This window comes from Aquarana catesbeiana, unplaced genomic scaffold (genome assembly GCF_042186555.1).
Source record: "Aquarana catesbeiana isolate 2022-GZ unplaced genomic scaffold, ASM4218655v1 unanchor228, whole genome shotgun sequence".
NCBI lineage: Eukaryota > Metazoa > Chordata > Amphibia > Anura > Ranidae > Aquarana > Aquarana catesbeiana.
Window position 1 is genome coordinate 684,768 of NW_027362655.1, and position 19,324 is coordinate 704,091.

At 44.4% G+C, this 19,324-nt stretch overlaps 2 protein-coding genes across 11 annotated transcripts in view; one reads left to right on the plus strand and one right to left on the minus strand.

Annotated features, from left to right (window-relative positions):
- LOC141121641 (uncharacterized) overlaps positions 1 to 19,324 on the minus strand; it is a 199,192-nt gene that overhangs the window by 30,226 nt on the left and 149,642 nt on the right. The window lies entirely within an intron of this gene.
- On the plus strand, positions 13 to 16,855 carry LOC141121676 (gastrula zinc finger protein XlCGF48.2-like). The gene is made up of 7 exons (XM_073611366.1): positions 13 to 4,037; positions 11,295 to 11,423; positions 11,551 to 11,685; positions 11,772 to 11,895; positions 12,012 to 12,109; positions 12,199 to 12,343; positions 13,570 to 16,855. The coding sequence occupies exons 1-7, from the start codon at positions 3,981 to 3,983 to the stop codon at positions 14,478 to 14,480; spliced, it is 1,599 nt and encodes a 532-aa protein (XP_073467467.1). The 5' UTR covers positions 13 to 3,980; the 3' UTR covers positions 14,481 to 16,855.

Below are 19,324 nucleotides of genomic sequence, written 5' to 3' on the forward strand. Positions count from 1 at the left end.
TTATATTGTAAAGAGCTGTGTAAACTGTTGGCACTATATACATCCTGTATAATAATAATAATAATAATATAGGAAGTTTTTAGAGTGTTGCCTACAGAAAATATAGGGTACTGAAGTTTGTCACCATTTCACAGGTGCACACAAATTTGAGGTTTGGCATGTTGTGTATCTATTTACTCGGTGCAACCTTGGCTTTTATATTTTACCAAAAAAATGGGCAATTTATTGTGTTTTTTGTGCCCCCTGTAAGTAACTTTAGTGTGTTTTTTACAGAATTTTAGAGTTTTCGGTAATATCGTGTGCCATAAAAAATTGGAACTACCACTATTCTATTCTCTAGGGTGTCTGCTTTCAGAAAATATATCATGTTTTGGGGTTTTATATAATTTTCAGGCCTAAAATTATCTTTTTAACTCCTTCCATTCCAGTCTATAGCAGAATGATGGCCAGGCGGGGGTTCCATTATCCTGACGGGACGTCAAATGACGTCCAGAAGAACAAGCCGCTCGGGCGCGCGGCAATTGGTGACGTAGGCTCTTTACCATGTGATCAGCTGTGTGCCATCAAAGCTAATCACAACGTAACCAGGAAGTGCCGGTTATCGGCTTTCCTTTATTCATGCTGACAAGGCGCGAGTAGAGGAGAGCCGATCAGCAGATCTCCTGACAGGGGGGATCTGCATTGATATTCAGCATTGATTATCAGTGCAGTCCCATCAGCGATGATCACCAGAGATGCCAATCAGTGCCCACCAGGTATGCCAATTAGTGACAATCAGGGATGCCAATCAGTGCCCATCAGGGATGCTTGTCAGTACCTGCTCATCAGTGCCCATCAGTGATTGCCAGACTTCATACACCCTTTCCAGAGACAATGAACAGTCATTTGCGAGCTTTGTTTTTGTTGTTTTATTGGGGGGTACAACAGGGATAGGGATATGGGATGCCAATTAATTAATCATTGCCCTCATATTTACAGGTTTCAATATACTTTAATCTGTCTGTTTAGAGCCTGAAGATAGAATGTGCACACTTGACTAAGTAGAAATCTTCTCCTGCAGCTCCCTGCAGACTGTTACTCCCTCTGCATCTCAAATGCAGACTATTGCTCCCTGCATCTCCATGCAGACTGCTGTTACTAAGAGTTCTCCATCCATCACCGTGTGAGGGCCAGAAACATCACTTTTGACCGTGTAAAAGTAATGGTCTTAGTTCTCTTCACCACCTGCCCAAACTTGCTTCTCCTTGCACACTTGGTTTCCTCCTGCACAACTTGTAGTTACTTTTAAGGTATAACACATCCTCTTCTAATGGGTATGAAGAACTCACTCTGAATAATACCCTTTACTGGCTCTGGTGGCTCACTGCTACTAGGCCTAAGGCCTGCAGAACCTCTCCCCGGAGGCCTAGCAGGTTAAAGTCTATGTTCTAGGAAATGGACTACTGCTCCCAGCCAGTCCAACTTGCAAACCATGTGTTCCCTGGCCATACTGGTTTGACACACACATCCCCACGGTCTCTTTTCTGGTCCAGGACTCCTCACCATACACCGTGTGCATGATGAAGACTCTGCTAGTGACCATGTAGAAGCAGAGTTCCCCCAGAGGCTCCCTGGCACATCCTCCAGCCATCCACTGTGGTAACACTCAGCGACCTTCCAACCTTCCAGCCCTGAGTCCTTGGGGAACTTTCCCGGACCATGCGTTCTGACAGAATCTCCTGCCCCTTCTGCTCCAGGAGCTCCCTTCCACCAACTGTGTGGTGACAGAGACATTGCCAGTGAGCGTGTAGAGGCAATGTTCCCTCACAGTTCTCCTCGGGCCTCCTCCTGGGATCGCTACATCCCCCCTCCTAGATGGGGGTGTGCTCCTGTGGCTGTCTAGCACTCCATTCCTCACATCACCCAGTCGACTTCTCCTCCCCAGCAGCATGTGACCTCAGCATATATATAGGAGGCCCGCCCCCTGCCAATGCCAGTTAGGGACTGCTCAGAGCTCCTACATGTGCTGCCTGCCACTCCAGCTCTAGGCCCAGCCTCCTCTTCCAGAACATTCTTCCTGGAAGCAGGGGAGGTGCCTCAGAACTGAAATGCAGGTGATCACACCCACTGCTACTCTAACCACTCCCAGCACCAGAATCAAAACAGACAGGCCTAGCTTGCAGCATAGGCCTGCCTAAATTTGCCTGTGCTGAACAAACCTAGTAAAACAACCCTTACTAGCACCTACCTTCTGGTAGAGGGTGCTACAGCACTTTCACGTGTTATCAACTTTTCATTGAATTGTGGATTTCTTGAGCAAAATAAATTAATTAAAGTAGATGCAGTGGACTTGCAGAGAACACTATATTGAGCACAAAGTATTGTATGTTCACATGAATTTGCACAGATTTTTAGTTTATATAACCACTTCAGCCCCGGAAGCTTTGGCTGCTCATTGACCAGGCCATTTTTTGCAATACGGCACTGCGTCGCTTTAACTGACAATTGTGCGGTCGTGCGACGTTGCACCCAAACAAAATTGACGTCCTTTTTTTCCCCACAAATAGAGCTTTCTTTTGATAGTATTTGATCATCTCTGCGGTTTTTATTTTTTGCGCTATAAACAAAAAAAGAGCGTCAATTTTGAAACAAACACAATATTTTTTACTTTTTGCTATAATAAATATCCCCAATTTTTTTTTAAAAAAAGCTAATTTTTTCTCAGTTTAGGCCGATATGTATTCTTTTACATATTTTTGGTAATAAACATCACAATAAGTGTTGATTGATTGGTTTGCGCAAAAGTTATAGGCTCTACAAAATAGGGGATAGATTTATGGCATTTTTATTATTATTATTTTTTTACTAGTAATGGCGGTGATCTGCGATTTTTATCATGACTGCGACATTATGGCGGACACATCGAACACTTTTGACACATTTTTGGGACAATTGACAATTATACAGCGATCAGTGCTATAAAAATGCACTGATTACTGTATAAATGTCACTGGTACGGAAGGGGTTAACACTAGGGGCGATCAAGGGGTTAACTATGTTCCCTGACTGTGTGTTCTAACTGTAGGGGGAGGGGACTTTATATATGAATGTCTCCACATATTTTAGTGTATTTGTGATGATTTATGTGCACACACAATAGGACAGCGCTGTGACACATAATGCTCTTCTAGTTGATAAAGGGAATACTTACCTTTGTTACAGCAGCAGTCCGGTATAAGTTATTTTTGTAGGTATTTGAGTTGTTACACATAGCACGGGTTTTATTCTATTTATATTGGTGACATATGTACCGACCCGAACCGGTCGGGTCGGTACAGTTTGAATGGGCTAGAATGGTCCGGTCTATTCTGGTGAGCGTTTCCACTGCAAGTGGGACCACAAGGGGCCATACAGGGTTTAGAAAAAAATGCCTCAGCATAGCACAGAATAGGGTTTTCTGTCAGCCAATCAGTGGAATGTATCATAGCTCCACCCTAACCAAACCGTTCAATTTTCTATGGCCCCACATCTGAAGCAGGACCCTGAATGGAACAGTTCGGTTCTGGTTGTATGGGCCGCTTTCATAATGGAAACACCCAAAATAGCGTACCGTACCGAACCGATCCGCTCAGTGGAAACGAGGCAATAATTGCCCAAATCTGGGGATCAGGAGCCATTTCCACCCTTTACTCTCGGCTGGGGTTCTTTGTATCCATATAACAGATGTTCTACATGACTAAATCTGCTATCAATTTTACTGCAAAATCAAAGGGGCCAAAATGTCTCCCCCCCGAGCAGTAATATATTTCTATCCCCCTTGGTGGGAGTGGAGATGACCCATCTATAAGGATATACAGTACATACACACACAGCACAAGGCCGTGTTCACACTATGAGATGTTTCTCAGGGCTGCAGTTCCTCTGATCTCCACAAGGTGGTGATCTCACCTCTACCCAGACAGGAAGTCTCTATGGAAGACAGGAAGTGATGTCAGATACAGATGGGAGGTTCCATAGGAAGTAGAGAGAAGACATTGCTGGAAGTGGCAGTAGAGGAGGTAATAAGATCTTATTTTCTATTTACACCCAGTAACCCCCCGTCATGTCCGTCCTCTTCCTCCATAGTCACTGTGATGTCTTTTATCTCCAGCAGATGATGATACACACATATATAGTGTGGAAATGTAGAATAACCCCGTATATTACAATGAGGGAATTTATGGTCTGTACCACGAGGGGAGTTATTGATGTCAGTAAATGTCGGTTCCAGACATTGTATGTGGGGGGAATGAAATGATAATTAAAGGTTGGGATTAGGGAAGATTTCTGTAAGATTTTACACAGGAATGATCAGCGCCCCTCCAGAGACACTATGATGAGTCTGAAAGGGACTGGATATTGGGGGGATGAGATGGTGAACCCGGAGGGGGGAGGGGCAATTTTATCAAAAAGGTGTCCCGCCAGCCACCTTACTATCTGTGACCGGGACTCTGGTGGTGGATTAGCTCTTTTGCTCCTTATGCCAGTATTCCCCATTTACTTCTATAGAGGTGTCTATTGGTTCACAGGCATCTACATCCGGGGTTTTTCTGAGTAAGGTCTGCCAGGTTACCCCAGGTGTTGTCTTTTTGTTATCAGAAAGTTTTATTGGAACTATCAAGTTGTGGATTCAGATATTTTGTCCATAATGCAAGCGGTTCCCGAATATTTATTATTTGTAGATTAACCCCTTAAGGGTCAGAGCATTTCCCCATTTTTGGTGCCCGAACATTCTCTTCATTTTGGAGTTATATTCTAGTAATATGTGGTATTGTGTCCCCGATCACCTCCACACCTGTTATTGTGTCCCCGATCACCTCCACACCAGTTATTGTGTCCCTGATCACCTCCACACCAGTTATTGTGTCCCTGATCACCACCACACCAGTTATTGTGTCCCTGATCACCACCACACCAGTTATTGTGTCCCTGATCACCTCTACACCAGTTATTGTGTTCCCTGATCACCACCACACCAGTTATTGTGTCCCTGATCACCACCAAACCAGTTATTGTGTCCCTGATCACCTCCACACCAGTTATTGTGTCCCTGATCACCTCTACACCAGTTATTGTGTTCCCTGATCACCACCACCCCAGTTATTGTGTCCCCGATCACCTCCACACCAGTTATTGTGTCCCCGATCACCTCCACACCAGTTATTGTGTCCCCGATCACCTCCACACCAGTTATTGTGTCCCTGATCACCTCCACACCAGTTATTGTGTCCCCGATCACCTCCACACCAGTTATTGTGTCCCCGATCACCTCCACACCAGTTATTGTGTCCCCGATCACCTCCACACCAGTTATTTTGTCCCCGATCACCTCCACACCAGTTATTGTGTCCCTAATAGACATGTGTGCCATCAATAAATTTGTTTTGTTTTGTTCTGTTCCGTATCAGCCGTTAATTCGTATTGCGTAATTCAATTGGATTCGTAGGAAATATGAATTTTCATTAGGTTTGTTAACTTTTCGTAACAATTACAAACGTTGGTTATGATGAATTTAAAAAGCAAAAAATACCTTTCTCAATATGGCAGTCGTCGGACTCATTATGCTCATTATGAGGGGCTCCCACCATCCCTGTGCTGTGCTGACTTCCTCCTGGGGCTGTACCCCTGCTGTGCTCATTATGAAGGGCTCCCACCATCCCTGTGCTGTGCTCATTATGAGGGGCTCCCACCATCCCTGTGCTGTGATAACTTCCTGGGTTTGTACCCTGCTGTGCTCATTATGAGGGGCTCCCACCATCCCTGTGCTGTGCTGACTTCCCCGAGGAAGTCAGCACAGCATAGGGATGGTGGGAGCCCCTCATAATGAGCACAGCAGGGGTACAGCCCCAGGAGGAAGTCAGCACAGGGATGGTGGGAGCCCCTCATAATGAGCACAGCACAGGGATGGTGGGAGCCCCTCATAATGAGCACAGCAGGGGTACAAACCCAGGAGGAAGTCAGCACAGCACAGGGATGGTGGGAGCTCCCTCATAATGAGCACAGCAGGGGTACAGCCCCAGGAGGAACTTCCTTCTCTGTGCTGTGCTGACTTCCTCCTGGGGCTGTACCCCTTCTGTGCTCATTATGAGGGGCTCCCACCATCCCTGTGCTGTGCTGACTTCCTCCTGGGGCTGTACCCCTGCTGTGCTCATTATGAGGGGCTCCCACCATCCCTGTGCTGTGCTCATTATGAGGGGCTCCCACCATCCCAGTGCTGTGATAACTTCCTGGGTTTGTACCCTGCTGTGCTCATTATGAGGGGCTCCCACCATCCCTGTGCTGTGCTGACTTCCCCGAGGAAGTCAGCACAGCATAGGGATGGTGGGAGCCCCTCATAATGAGCACAGCAGGGGTACAGCCCCAGGAGGAAGTCAGCACAGGGATGGTGGGAGCCCCTCATAATGAGCACAGCAGGGGTACAAACCCAGGAGGAAGTCAGCACAGCACAGGGATGGTGGGAGCTCCCTCATAATGAGCACAGCAGGGGTACAGCCCCAGGAGGAACTTCCTTCTCTGTGCTGTGCTGACTTCCTCCTGGGGCTGTACCCCTTCTGTGCTCATTATGAGGGGCTCCCACCATCCCTGTGCTGTGCTGACTTCCCGGGTTTTTAACTTCATCATAACGAATAATCGTAATTAATGAACATTCTTATTTTGTCCAATTCTGAATCTCCCATCGACTACCAGTACCTCTCCCACTCCCATATTAAAAAAGGTCATTTTCCCAACCCTCACTCAGCAGCAGAATTAAACCTCTGATTGGTCAACAAAACACCAGTCACGTTTCCATTGTAATGAAATTTGGATCCAAAATTCGTAAACGAAATTTCGTACAAAATTCGGAAGCATAGCAATTTGTATTTTGGATCCTCCTGAATGTATGAATTTATGGAAATTCGTATAAAACTAATCGCACATGTCTAGTAGGGCTGGGATATTTTCCAAAAAAAATAATAATTCTGCGATTTTCTTAAAAAAAAACGATTCACGTTTCGAATCAAGTTTTTTTTTTTTTGGACACCGCGCCGGTCCTGAGGAGCTGCAGGTAGGAGTTTTTAGGCGAGGCTATGGCTTCGGCCTAGTCTGCGGCGTTCGGCCTCGCGGACTAGGCCGAAGCCGCGGCCTCGCCTAAAAACTCCTGCCCGCAGCTCCTCAGGAGCGGCGCGGTGAAAAAAAAAAAATCTAAAAAAATCGATTTGCTTAAATTTTGAATCGATTTGATCTCTCAACTCAATTCAAGATTTAAATAGATTTTTTTCCCCAACCCTAATGTCTAGTCCCTGATCACCTCCACACCAGTTATTGTATCCCCGATCACCACCACACCAGTTATCGTGTCCCTGATCACCACCACACCAGTTATTGTGTCCCCGATCACCTCCACACCAGTTATTGTGTCCCCCGATCACCTCCACACCAGTTATTGTGTCCCTGATCACCACCACACCAGTTATTGTGTCCCTGATCACCTCCACACCAGTTATTGTGTCCCTGATCACCTCCACACCAGTTATTGTGTCCCTGATCACCACCACACCAGTTATTGTGTCCCTGATCACCTCCACACCAGTTATTGTGTCCCTGATCACCTCCACACCAGTTATTGTGTCCCTGATCACCACCACACCAGTTATTGTGTCCCTGATCACCACCACACCAGTTATTGTGTCCCTGATCACCACCACACCAGTTATTGTGTCCCTGATCACCACCACACCAGTTATTGTGTCCCTGATCACCACCACACCAGTTATTGTGTCCCTGATCACCACCACACCAGTTATTGTGTCCCTGATCACCACCACACTAGTGTTGTGTCCCTGATCACCACCACACCAGTTATTGTGTCCCTGATCACCACCACATCAGTTATTGTGTCCCTGATCACCTTCACACCAGTTATTGTGTCTCTGATCACCACAACACCAGTTATTGTGTCCCCGATCACCTCCACACCAGTTATTGTGTCCCTGATCACCACCACACCAGTTATTGTGTCCCTGATCACCTCCACAACAGTTATTGTGTCCCTTATCACCTCCACATCAGTTATTGTGTCCCTGATCACTTCCACACCAGTTATTGTGTCCCTGATCACCACCACACCAGTTATTGTGTCCCTGATCACCACCACACCAGTTATTGTGTCCTTGATCACCACCACACCAGTTATTGTGTCCCTGATCACCTCCACATCAGTTATTGTGTCCCTGATCACCACCACACCAGTTATTGTGTCCCTGATCACCACCACACCAGTTATTGTGTCCTTGATCACCACCACACCAGTTATTGTGTCCTTGATCACCACCACACCAGTTATTGTGTCCCTGATCACCACCACACCAGTTATTGTGTCCCCGATCACCACCACACCAGTTATTGTGTCCCTGATCACCACCACACCAGTTATTGTGTCCCTGATCACCACCACACCAGTTATTGTGTCCCTGATCACCAACACACCAGTTATTGTGTCCCTGATCACCACCACACCAGTTATTGTGTCCCTGATCACCACCACACCAGTTATTGTGTCCCTGATCACCTCCACACTAGTGTTGTGTCCCTGATCACCACCACACCAGTTATTGTGTCCCTGATCACCACCACATCAGTTATTGTGTCCCTGATCACCTCCACACCAGTTATTGTGTCTCTGATCACCACAACACCAGTTATTGTGTCCCTGATCACCTCCACAACAGTTATTGTGTCCCTTATCACCTCCACATCAGTTATTGTGTCCCTGATCACTTCCACACCAGTTATTGTGTCCCCCTGATCACCACCACACCAGTTATTGTGTCCCTGATCACCTCCACACCAGTTATTGTGTCCCTGATCACCTCCACACCAGTTATTGTGTCCCTGATCACCTCCACATCAGTTATTGTGTCCCTTATCACCTCCACACCAGTTATTGTGTCCCTGATCACCACCACACCAGTTATTGTGTCCCTGATCACCACCACACCAGTTATTGTGTCCCTGATCACCTCCACACTAGTGTTGTGTCCCTGATCACCACCACACCAGTTATTGCGTCCCTGATCACTTCCACACCAGTTATTGTGTCCCTGATCACCTCCACACCAGTTATTGTGTCCCTGATCACCTCCACACCAGTTTTTGTGTTGCCTGCCTGCAATCTGTACTGTACCTACCCTGGCCTGTTTATTGACCATGTTTCTGCCTGCTGCCTGGACCAATCCCTTGCCTGCTTGCTGACCATATCTCTGCCTGCATACCGAACTGACCCATTTGCACATCCCACTGACTTCCTTCCTGCAATACACCACACCAGTGAACATGACATTCCTGGGGGCAGCCATGTACCAGTAGGCCAGGCTCACTTGAACTTATAGGAACTGGGACTGCTATAGATGATCCTACACTAAACTATATTCCTTGATCACTCATATGGAGGTGACCATTACAGTACATTGGCTTTTACACAATTCGTTGATTAGTGTCATACACAAGATACAATGGAATCCATTCACTAAAGCAGATCACATGTGGTATATAGGTGATCTGACACATTTTTTCCCAAATACTGCATGCGCTGCTGAAAATGTAAATTCACTGTCCCTTTATGGGGTATTTACCTCAAAACGAGAAAACGTCAGTAAATACAGCATACAACAGCATTAAAGTCAGATCACAGAAGGAAATTAAGGCGATAGTTAAGTAGCAATTGAGGTATGCGATATATAAGGAATGTGTTTGATTTTAACTGAATGTTAAGGAGCTGGCAGATGCTGGCAACCTTAACAATCAGTAAACATCATGGTTGTTAAGGATCAGGCGGCCGCTGTATAATTAACAACCACAAATTACACTCCCTTGGCCTCCGTGATTCTGCTTTATCCTGGTTCTCCTCCTACCTATCTCAGCACACTTTCAGTGTCACTTACAACTCCATCTCCTCCACTCCCCTTCCTCTTTTTGTTGGGGTACCCCAAGGCTCCGTCCTTGGGCCTCTCCTATTCTCACGCTATACCTCTTCCCTGGGCCAGTTAATAACCTCCCATGGCTTCCAATACCACCTCTATGCCGATGACGCACAGATCTATCTCTCCACTCCTCAACTCCCCCCCTCGACCTCCTCACAGATCTCAAACTTACTGAATGAGATATCAATATGGATGTCACAACACTTTCTCAAACTTAATCTTTCTAAAGCTGAGCTTGTTATATTTCCTCCTTCACGGTCCCCCTCCTGTGACTTCACAATTAATATCAACAACACAACCATTGGTCCCTCCACACATGCCAGGGTCCTGGGTGTAATCCTTGACTCTGACCTCTCCTTCAGCCCCCACATCCAATCACTGGCTAAATCCTGCCGTCTTAACCTCCGCAACATCTCCAAAATTCGACCCTTCCTGACTAATGACACCACAAAGCAACTTATTCACTCCTTGGTTATTTACCTCCTTGACTACTGCAACTCTCTCCTTAATGGCCTACCCTTACGCAGGCTATCCCCCCTTCAGTCTATTATGAATTCTGCTGCTAGACTAATACACCTCACTAACCAATCCATGACTGCTGCTCCTCTCTGCCAGTCCCTTCACTGGCTTCCCTTACCCCACCGCATAAAATTCAAAATGCTAACCATAATCTACAAGGCCATTCACAACATCGTCCCCATCTACATCACCAACCTCATCTGCAGATATCGCCCAAATCGACCCCTCCGCTCCTCCCAGGACCCCCTGCTCTCTAACTCCCTTGTTACCTCCTCCCATGCTCGCCTTCAGGACTTCTCCAGAGCCTCTCCCATCCTCTGGAACTCCCTGCCCCAGTATGTCCGATCAGTCTCTACCCTGTCCACCTTTAGGAAATCCCTGAAAACTCATTTATTCAGGGAAGCCTACCCCACACCCACCTAACAACTGTCCCCGAGCCACCCCCATCAAATCATTCTCTGCAGCTATTACATTTTGTACAACCACCCCCTCCATTTAGAATGTAAGCTCTACGAGCAGGGTCCTCCTGTACCTTTTGTACTGAACTGTAATTGAGTATAGAGTATATATATATATATATATATATATATATATATATATATATATATAATATAGAACGTGTGAGAGGTGTACAAGGTGTGAGAGTGCTGAAAGTTGGCCTGGGCAGGAAGGGGGTGAAAGTGTCCGGTATTGATGTGGTTAAATGTACAGCAAACCTTCTATTACCTCCCTCACATCCACATCCTATTATTGTGTGACCATTATCATCCAAATAATTCTTACTTTCATTGACCAAAGTTATCCGTCTACAAGGAGACCTGTATAGATCAAATGACGGCACCAATGAGGATGGAGGAGGACCGGAGTCACATGACTGAGAAGATACTAAACCTCACCCTGGAGATCATCTACCTGCTGACCAGAGAGGTGAGGAGGATTCTGGGAGGTCACATGACATCACTCTTATCTCTATTAATAAAACACAGACCTGACTGGAGAGGTGAGAAGGATTCTGGAATTCTAACTTGATATTCCTAATGGTTTTCCAATATAGAGATTTCCTCTTGTGAAGTCAGGTGATCATATGACCATCACAGTGCCTCCATGTGACTCCCTAAAACCTGAGAGACACAACATGCAGAAGATTCTAGAAGTCACCAAGAAGATGATGGAGCTGCTGACAGGAGAGGTGAGCGGTGCTGGGAATTCTGGGACATTATCCAGTAACAGACAAGGGATGTGTCTGGATGGTGACTGTATCATTGTGTGTGTCAGGTTCCTATAAGGTGTCAGGATGTCACTGTCTATTTCTCCATGGAGGAGTGGGAGTATTTAGAAGGACACAAGGATCTCTACAAGGTCGTCATGATGGACAATCAGCCACCCCTCACATCACCTGGTAAGAGGAGACTTTATTATAAAGGAGAGAGCAGTACGGAGGGTCCACCTAGATCCCCCATCATCTGATAAACACATAGAAACAATGTATTCAGTCAGTGTGTGTGTTTCCTACAGATGGATCCAGTAATGGGAAACCACCAAAGAAATGTCCTTGTCCTCTGTATTCCTGGGATTCCACACAGGAAGATCACACCATCCCTCACCATCATCAGGTAGATGAGGAACAATCACTGATAGTATTATTAGGATCTGTACATTATCTGTATTGTTACAATTGATGTCATGTATATTATATATTCAGAGTGGAAACCTGAGAGATTCTAAAGTTGAGGTTAAAACAGAAGAAGAAGAAGAGATGTATGTGAGGGATGATCAACAGTCTATGGAGGAGGATGGAATAACGGGGACATTTATAGAGGAGGACACTCCTACAGAGATCAGCACAGGTGGGTCATTAACACTAAATACATTCCTCCACCCACACTGCTCACTGATTGGTCCAGAGTAGACCAAGGACTGGGTGATATCAACCTGGTCACTTTCTTGAGCTGTGTCCCCATCCTGTATTCCTGTATTTCTCTCAGATAATCTTCCTTCTCTGTGCTGCAGACACAATTTATGTATCTAGACTGGATTTATTGAGATTCTGGGGTTCAGCTGGCAGCAAATGTTGATTTTTACCATAGACTTTATTCAACCTAGGCACCTGGGGTATGTGCTTTGGGTCTTCTGCCCCATACCCAGGTCTAGCAAGATCTCTGACAGAACAGTTCTCCCAGGGTTACCTACTCTGTTGTCTGCTGGCTGTGTCGGGTGGAGGGATATGTCTGTATAGTCTCAGACCTAAGTCACCGCGTGCAGTCTTAGGAGATGGGAGGCAGCGGTGTGGGATCTCTGCAACTTGTCTCATGTAAACATTTAGCCTTGCACTAAATATTATGAGTCTTGACACCTACACTATATAATTTATATTGTATGTTACATACTCCTGACCCCCACACTATATACTCTATGTTGTATATTACATCATTCTGATACTATATAGTCCTAACTTTTGTATCCTATATAATAAGTTGTGTATTACATAGGCCTTACTTCTCTTGCATGCATTTTCTACCAGCTGGACATTTTATATCTGATGATTTGATTGGAGCACAGACTTTTACATGTTGATAATAATGTGATAACATCCTCAAACTTTGGAACCTTAAACATAAAGTGATAACGAGGAAGGAGTCAATAACCCAATGATGGTGGTCTTCAGGATCAGTCCAGTCTTCATCTTGGTTGTTCTTTCCGCATCCTCACTCTCTGACCTCTGGTGGGACTCAGCCCCGCTGTTACGCATTAATAAATCATGGACTAAATAAGTAAGTGCAGTACTTCTTGTGTTGGGAAGATGGCAATGAGTGATAGAGGGGGTGGGGACACTCGTCCTATAATCCCCTCATCACTGTCACCCCTATAAAAGACAGTTCTCATTGTTTCCTCACTCTCCAACTAAGGTGTATGAATAAAGAAATTAATTGGTAGGAGATTCAAAGGACCCATTTACTAGTTACCTTGAAGGTGGAATTGTAAGATCATCAGAGATGCCTGATGTGGGCGGAGTCCTGGTTTAGGGGAACCAATCTGCTCATGTCTAGTAATAATCTTTTTATTTCTATTTTAGTAGATGGACGGGAGATGAGGAAAACCTCAGAGGATTGTCTCAATTTGTCTCCAGACTGTAAAGTAGAAGATGAGGACATCACACAGTATAGTCCAGGAGAAAACCCGGCTACCTCAAATGTCCATTCGGCACCACACAGTGTAGATGGACCATCGTATTCCTCTTATCCTGAGGAACCTCAGACTGTGAGGGACGGTGCCGTCCTTCCAAAAGATAAGAGGTTTTCCTGTGTTGAGTGCGGGAAGTGTTTCCATTCTAGATCCAAACTTAATGTGCATAAAAGAACTCACACAGGTGAGAAGCCATATTCCTGCCCTGAGTGCGGGAAATGTTTTTCACAGAAGTCCCATCTTTACACACATCAGAGATCTCACACAGGGGAGAAGCCATATTCCTGTTCTGAGTGTGGGAAATGTTTTACACAGATGTCCCGTCTTTACACACATCAGAGATCTCACACAGGGGAGAAACCTTATTTCTGTCCTGAGTGCGGGAAATGTTTTTCAAGGAAGTCCATTCTTTACACACATCAGAGATGTCACACAGGGGAGAAGCCGTATTTCTGTCCTGAGTGCGGAAAATGTTTTTCAGTGAAGTCTAGTCTTTACACACATCAGAGATCTCACACAGGAGAGAAGCCATATTCCTGTCCTGAATGTGGGAAATGTTTTTCAGTGAAGTCCAGTCTTTACACACATCAGTCTTTACACACGGGGGAGAAGCCGCATTCCTGTCCTGAGTGCGGGAAATGTTTTTCACAGAGGGCCAGTCTTTACACACATAGGAGATCTCACATCGAGCAGAAGCAGTATTCCTGTTCTGAGTGCGGGAAATGTTTTTCGTGGAAATCCAATCTTTACAGACATCAGAGATCTCACATGAGGGAGAAGCCACTTTCCTGTCCTGAGTGAGGGAATTGTTCCTCACTGAAGTCCTGTCTTACTGTTCATCAGGGATCCCACACAATCCTTGAGGTGTATTAGTGCCTTGAGTGCAGGAAATGTCTTCTATATGAATGTTGCTGGACATCACAGCTCTCATGTGGGGAAGAAGCACACCCTGATATACACCTCAGATATACTCCATGGCTGATCTTCATCATGTTAGAAACTGTTCCAGGGGTGTGGACATTTTTTGAAAAAAATTACTTGTCCGAGGGACTAAATCGGGATCCCAATCTCCTTGTTCCTCATCTACCAGAGAGCTCAGCAGCAGTGTGGGAGGTCATTGAACTACAAGCCGACACCGGCAAAGGACAGAACTCTGTGAATGAATGGCAAGGCCGCACTCTTTTCATAAAGTGACAGCCGGTACGAGGAACTTCTTGCCACACTGCTGTCACACAGAGGACTCGGATCGCTGAGCCACAACAGGAACAGAAACACGTAACATCTTCCCGAAGGTGAACGTTTCCTTCAAGTCTTTAACTTCCAGAGCTGTTTTTTGCATATTTTTTTTTGGCTCACGTGTTTAACCCTTTTAATAGAATACACTTTCACCCCCTTCCTGCCCAGGTCAAATTTCAGCTTTTGGTGCTGTCTCATTTTGAATGACAATTGTGCGGTCATGTAACACTACCAAAATGACATTTTTATCTTTTTCCCACAAATAGAACTTTCTTTTGGTGGTATTTGATCACCTCTGGGGTTTTTATTTTTTGTGTTACAAATAAAAAAAGACAGAACATTCTGAAAAAAAAAGTTTTTCTTTGTTTCTGTTATAAGATTTGGTAAATAAGTAAGTTTTCTCCTTCACTGATGGGCACTGATGAGGAGGCACTGACAAGCATCCCCTATAGGCACTGATTGGCATCACAGGCAGGCACAGGTGGTCATCACTGGGGATCATCGCTGATGGGCCTGAACTTATAATCAATGCTGAATTTCAGTGCAGATCCCCCCCCTGTCAGGAGATACGCTGATCTTTTCTCCTCTACTCGCGCCTTGTCAGCATGAATAAAGGAAAGCCAATAACCGTCACTTCCTGATTAAAATGTGATTAGCTTTCATTGAACACAGCTGATCACATGGTAAAGAACCTACGTCATAGGCTCTTTACTGAGATTGGAGATGCAGTGTGTCAGAGCGACACACTGCACCACCGATTGCCACGCGCCCGAGCAGCTTATTCTTCTGGTCATTATCCTGAGTGGAAGTCATATGATGTCCACTCAGGATAATGGAACCCCCGCCTGGCCGTCATTCTGCTAGAGCAGTGGTTCTCAACTCCAGTCCTCGGGACCCACCAACAGGCCAGATTTTAAGTATTACCTTGGGGAGATGCAGACTAGAATACTGCAATCACTGAGCAGCAAGTGATATCACCTGTGATGTATTTCAGTTATCTTGCAAACCTGGCCTGTTGGTGGGTCCTGAGGCCTGGAGTTGAGAACCACTGTGCTAGAGGCTGAGGCGAGGAGGAAATAAAAATTCATTTTAGGCCTGAAGATTATATAAAACCCCAAAACATGATATATTTTCTGAAAGCAGACACCCTAGAGAATAAAATAGTGGTAGCTCCAACCACCCTCCTTGGTTGCTGGATGACAGGACATGTGTCTCGGCAAGCTTAGATTCCATAAAGTTTACCATTATACTTATATGCTTCTCGGCCCTGGCTTTAGTTCCAACTGAAATATTCAGGACACATTCACCCTTTGACCTCGGTGAGTTCCTTAGACTAATCTCTGTGGGGAACGCGGAGGAATTTGAGAGTGCTCATTGTTTGAGCAATCTATGTGATGTAGCGCCAATACTATCTTTGACCGAGATATTGAGGCAGAAAAATACAGAACACGTTCCTTTTTATGTTTTTAATTGCCAATTGATGGAATTTTCATCTCTACTATCACCCTAACACACGTGAGTGTACCCTAAAAGTAAACATCTGTGTATTACTAAGTTGTAACAACAATACTGTACTTCTGAATATTATTGTTTTTATACTTCTTTACAATTTTATATTATAGATTTATTTTTCCTCTTCTACATACCCCTAAAGAAGGAGATTTCTGTACTTTGAAACGCGTTGGTGGCAAGAGGATTATACTTGTTATGTGTTATGTATGGTGATAATATCACAGATGTATATACATTCCTCGTTTAATATGTATAACTTTTTTATATGATATGTTTAACCACTTCAGCCCCGGAAGGATTTACCCCCTTCCTGACCAGAGCACTTTTTACAATTTGGCACTGCATCGCTTTAACTGCTAATTGCGCGGTCATGCAATGCTGCACCCAAACAAAATTTGCGTCCTTTTCTTCCCACAAGTAGAGCTTTCTTTTGATGGTATTTGATCACCTCTGTGATTTTTATTTTTTGCGCTATAAACGGAAAAAGACCGAAAATTTTGAAAAAAAAATGATATTTTCTACTTTTTGTTATAAAAAAAATCCAATAAACTCAATTTTAGTCATACATTTAGGCCAAAATGTATTCGGCCACATGTCTTTGGTAAAAAAATGTCAATAAGCATATATTTATTGGTTTGCGCAAAAGTTATAGTGCCTACAAACTAGGGTACATTTTCTGTAATTTACACAGCTTTTAGTTTATGACTGCCTATGTCATTTCATGAGGTGCTAAAATGGCAGGGCAGTAAAAAACCCCCCCAAATGACCCCATTTTGGAAAGTAGACACCCCAAGGAAATTGCTGAGAGGCATGTTGAGCCCATTGAATATTCATTTTTTTTTGTCCCAAGTGACTGAATAATGACAAAAAAAAAAAATTTACAAACAGTTGTCACTAAATGATATATTGCTCACACAGGCCATGGGCATATGTGGAATTGCACCCCAAAATACATTTAGCTGCTTCTCCTGAGTACGGGGATACCACATGTGTGAGACTTTTTGGGAGCCTAGCCGTGTACGGGGCCCCGAAAACCAAGCACCGCCTTCAGGATTTCTAAGGGCGTAAATTTTTGATTTCACTCCTCACTACCTATCACAGTTTTGAAGGCCATAAAATGCCAAGATGGCACAAACCCCCCCAAATGACCCCATTTTGGAAAGTAGACACCCCAAGCTATTTGCTGAGAGGCATGGTGAGTATTTTGCAGCTCACATTTGTTTTTGAAAATGAAGAAAGACAAGAAAAAAATGTTTTTTTTTCTTTTTTCAATTTTCAAAACTTTGTGACAAAAAGTGAGGTCTGCAAAATACTCACTATACCTCTCAGCAAATAGCTTGGGGTGTCTACTTTCCAAAATGGGGTCAATTGGGGGGGTTTTGTGCCCCCTGGGCATTCCATGGCCTCCGAAACTGTGATAGGCAGTGAAGAGTAAAATCAAAAATTTACACCTTTAGAAAGCCTGAAGGCGGTGCTTGGTTTTCGGGGTCCCGTACGCGGCTAAGCTCCCAAAAAGTCTCCCACATGTGGTATCCCCGTACTCAGGAGAAGCAACAGAATGTATTTTGGGGTGTAATTTCACATATTCCCATGGCATGTTTGAGCAATATATCATTTAGTGACAACTTTGTGCAAAAAAAAAATTGTCTTTTTCCCGCAACTTGTGTCACAATATAAAATATTCCATGGACTCGACATGCCTATCAGCAAATAGCTTGGGGTGTCTACCTTCCAAAATGGGGTCATTTGGGGGGGTTTGAACTGTCCTGGCATTTTATGCACAACATTTAGAATCTTATGTCACACATCACCCACTCTTCTAACCACTTGAAGACCAAGCCCTTTCTGACACTTTTTGTTTACATGAAAAAATTTTTTTTTTTTTGCAAGAAAATTACTTTGAACCCCCAAACATTATATATTTTTTTAAAGCAAATGCCCTACAGATTAAAATGGTGGGTGTTTCATTTTTTTTTCACACAGTATTTGCGCAGCGATTTTTCAAACGCATTTTTTTGGGAAAAAACACACTTTTTTAAAATTTGAATGCACTAAAACACACTATATTGCCCAAATGTTTGATGACATAAAAAAGATGATCTTAGGCCGAGTACATGGATACCAAACATGACATGCTTTAAAATTACGCACAAACATGCAGTGGCAACAAAATAAATACATTTTTAAAAGCCTTTACAGGTTACCACTTTAGATTTACAGAGGAGGTCTACTGCTAAAATTACTGCCCTCGATCTGACCTTCGCGGTGATACCTCACATGCATGGTGCAATTGCTGTTTACATTTGATGCCAGACCGACGCATGCGTTCGCCTTTGCGTGAGAGCCTTTGCTTTTTATCTTATTTTTAAACTGTTCCTTTCATTTTTTTTTTTTTATCATTTTTATTGTTATCTCAGGGAATGTAAATATCCCCTATGATAGCAATAGGTAGTGACAGGTACTCTTTTTTGAAAAAATTGGGGTCTATTAGTCCCTAGATCTCTCCTCTGCCCTCAAAGCATCTGACCACACCAAGATCGGTGTGATAAAATGGTTTCCCAATTTCCCAATGGCGCTGTTTACATCCGGCGAAATCTAAGTCATGAAATGCTCGTATCTTCCGGTTTCTTAGGCCATAGAGATGTTTGGAGCCACTCTGGTCTCTGATCAACTCTATGGTCAGCTGGCTGAATCACCGGCTGCATTCTCAGGTTCCCTGTTGGGACAGGAAAGCCAGAGAAAAACATGGAAGGCGTCGCTGGCTGAAAAGAATGATACCAAGATGATAGCTAAACCTGCAGGCATCATTCTGGTATAACCACTCAAAGTCCAGCAACATACCAGTACGTTGCTGGTCCTTGTTGGGCATATATTGTAAACTGTTTTTTCATGCAGCC

Bases quoted from the DNA above. Each gene is read 5' to 3' on its own strand.
- LOC141121676 (XM_073611366.1), top strand. From the start codon at position 3,981: ATGGGAGGTTCCATAGGAAGTAGAGAGAAGACATTGCTGGAAGTGGCA. The intron at 12,110-12,198 runs GTAGATGAGGAA...TTATATATTCAG, and splicing joins CCATCCCTCACCATCATCAG to AGTGGAAACCTGAGAGATTC. The intron at 12,344-13,569 runs GTGGGTCATTAA...TTTCTATTTTAG, and splicing joins TCCTACAGAGATCAGCACAG to TAGATGGACGGGAGATGAGG.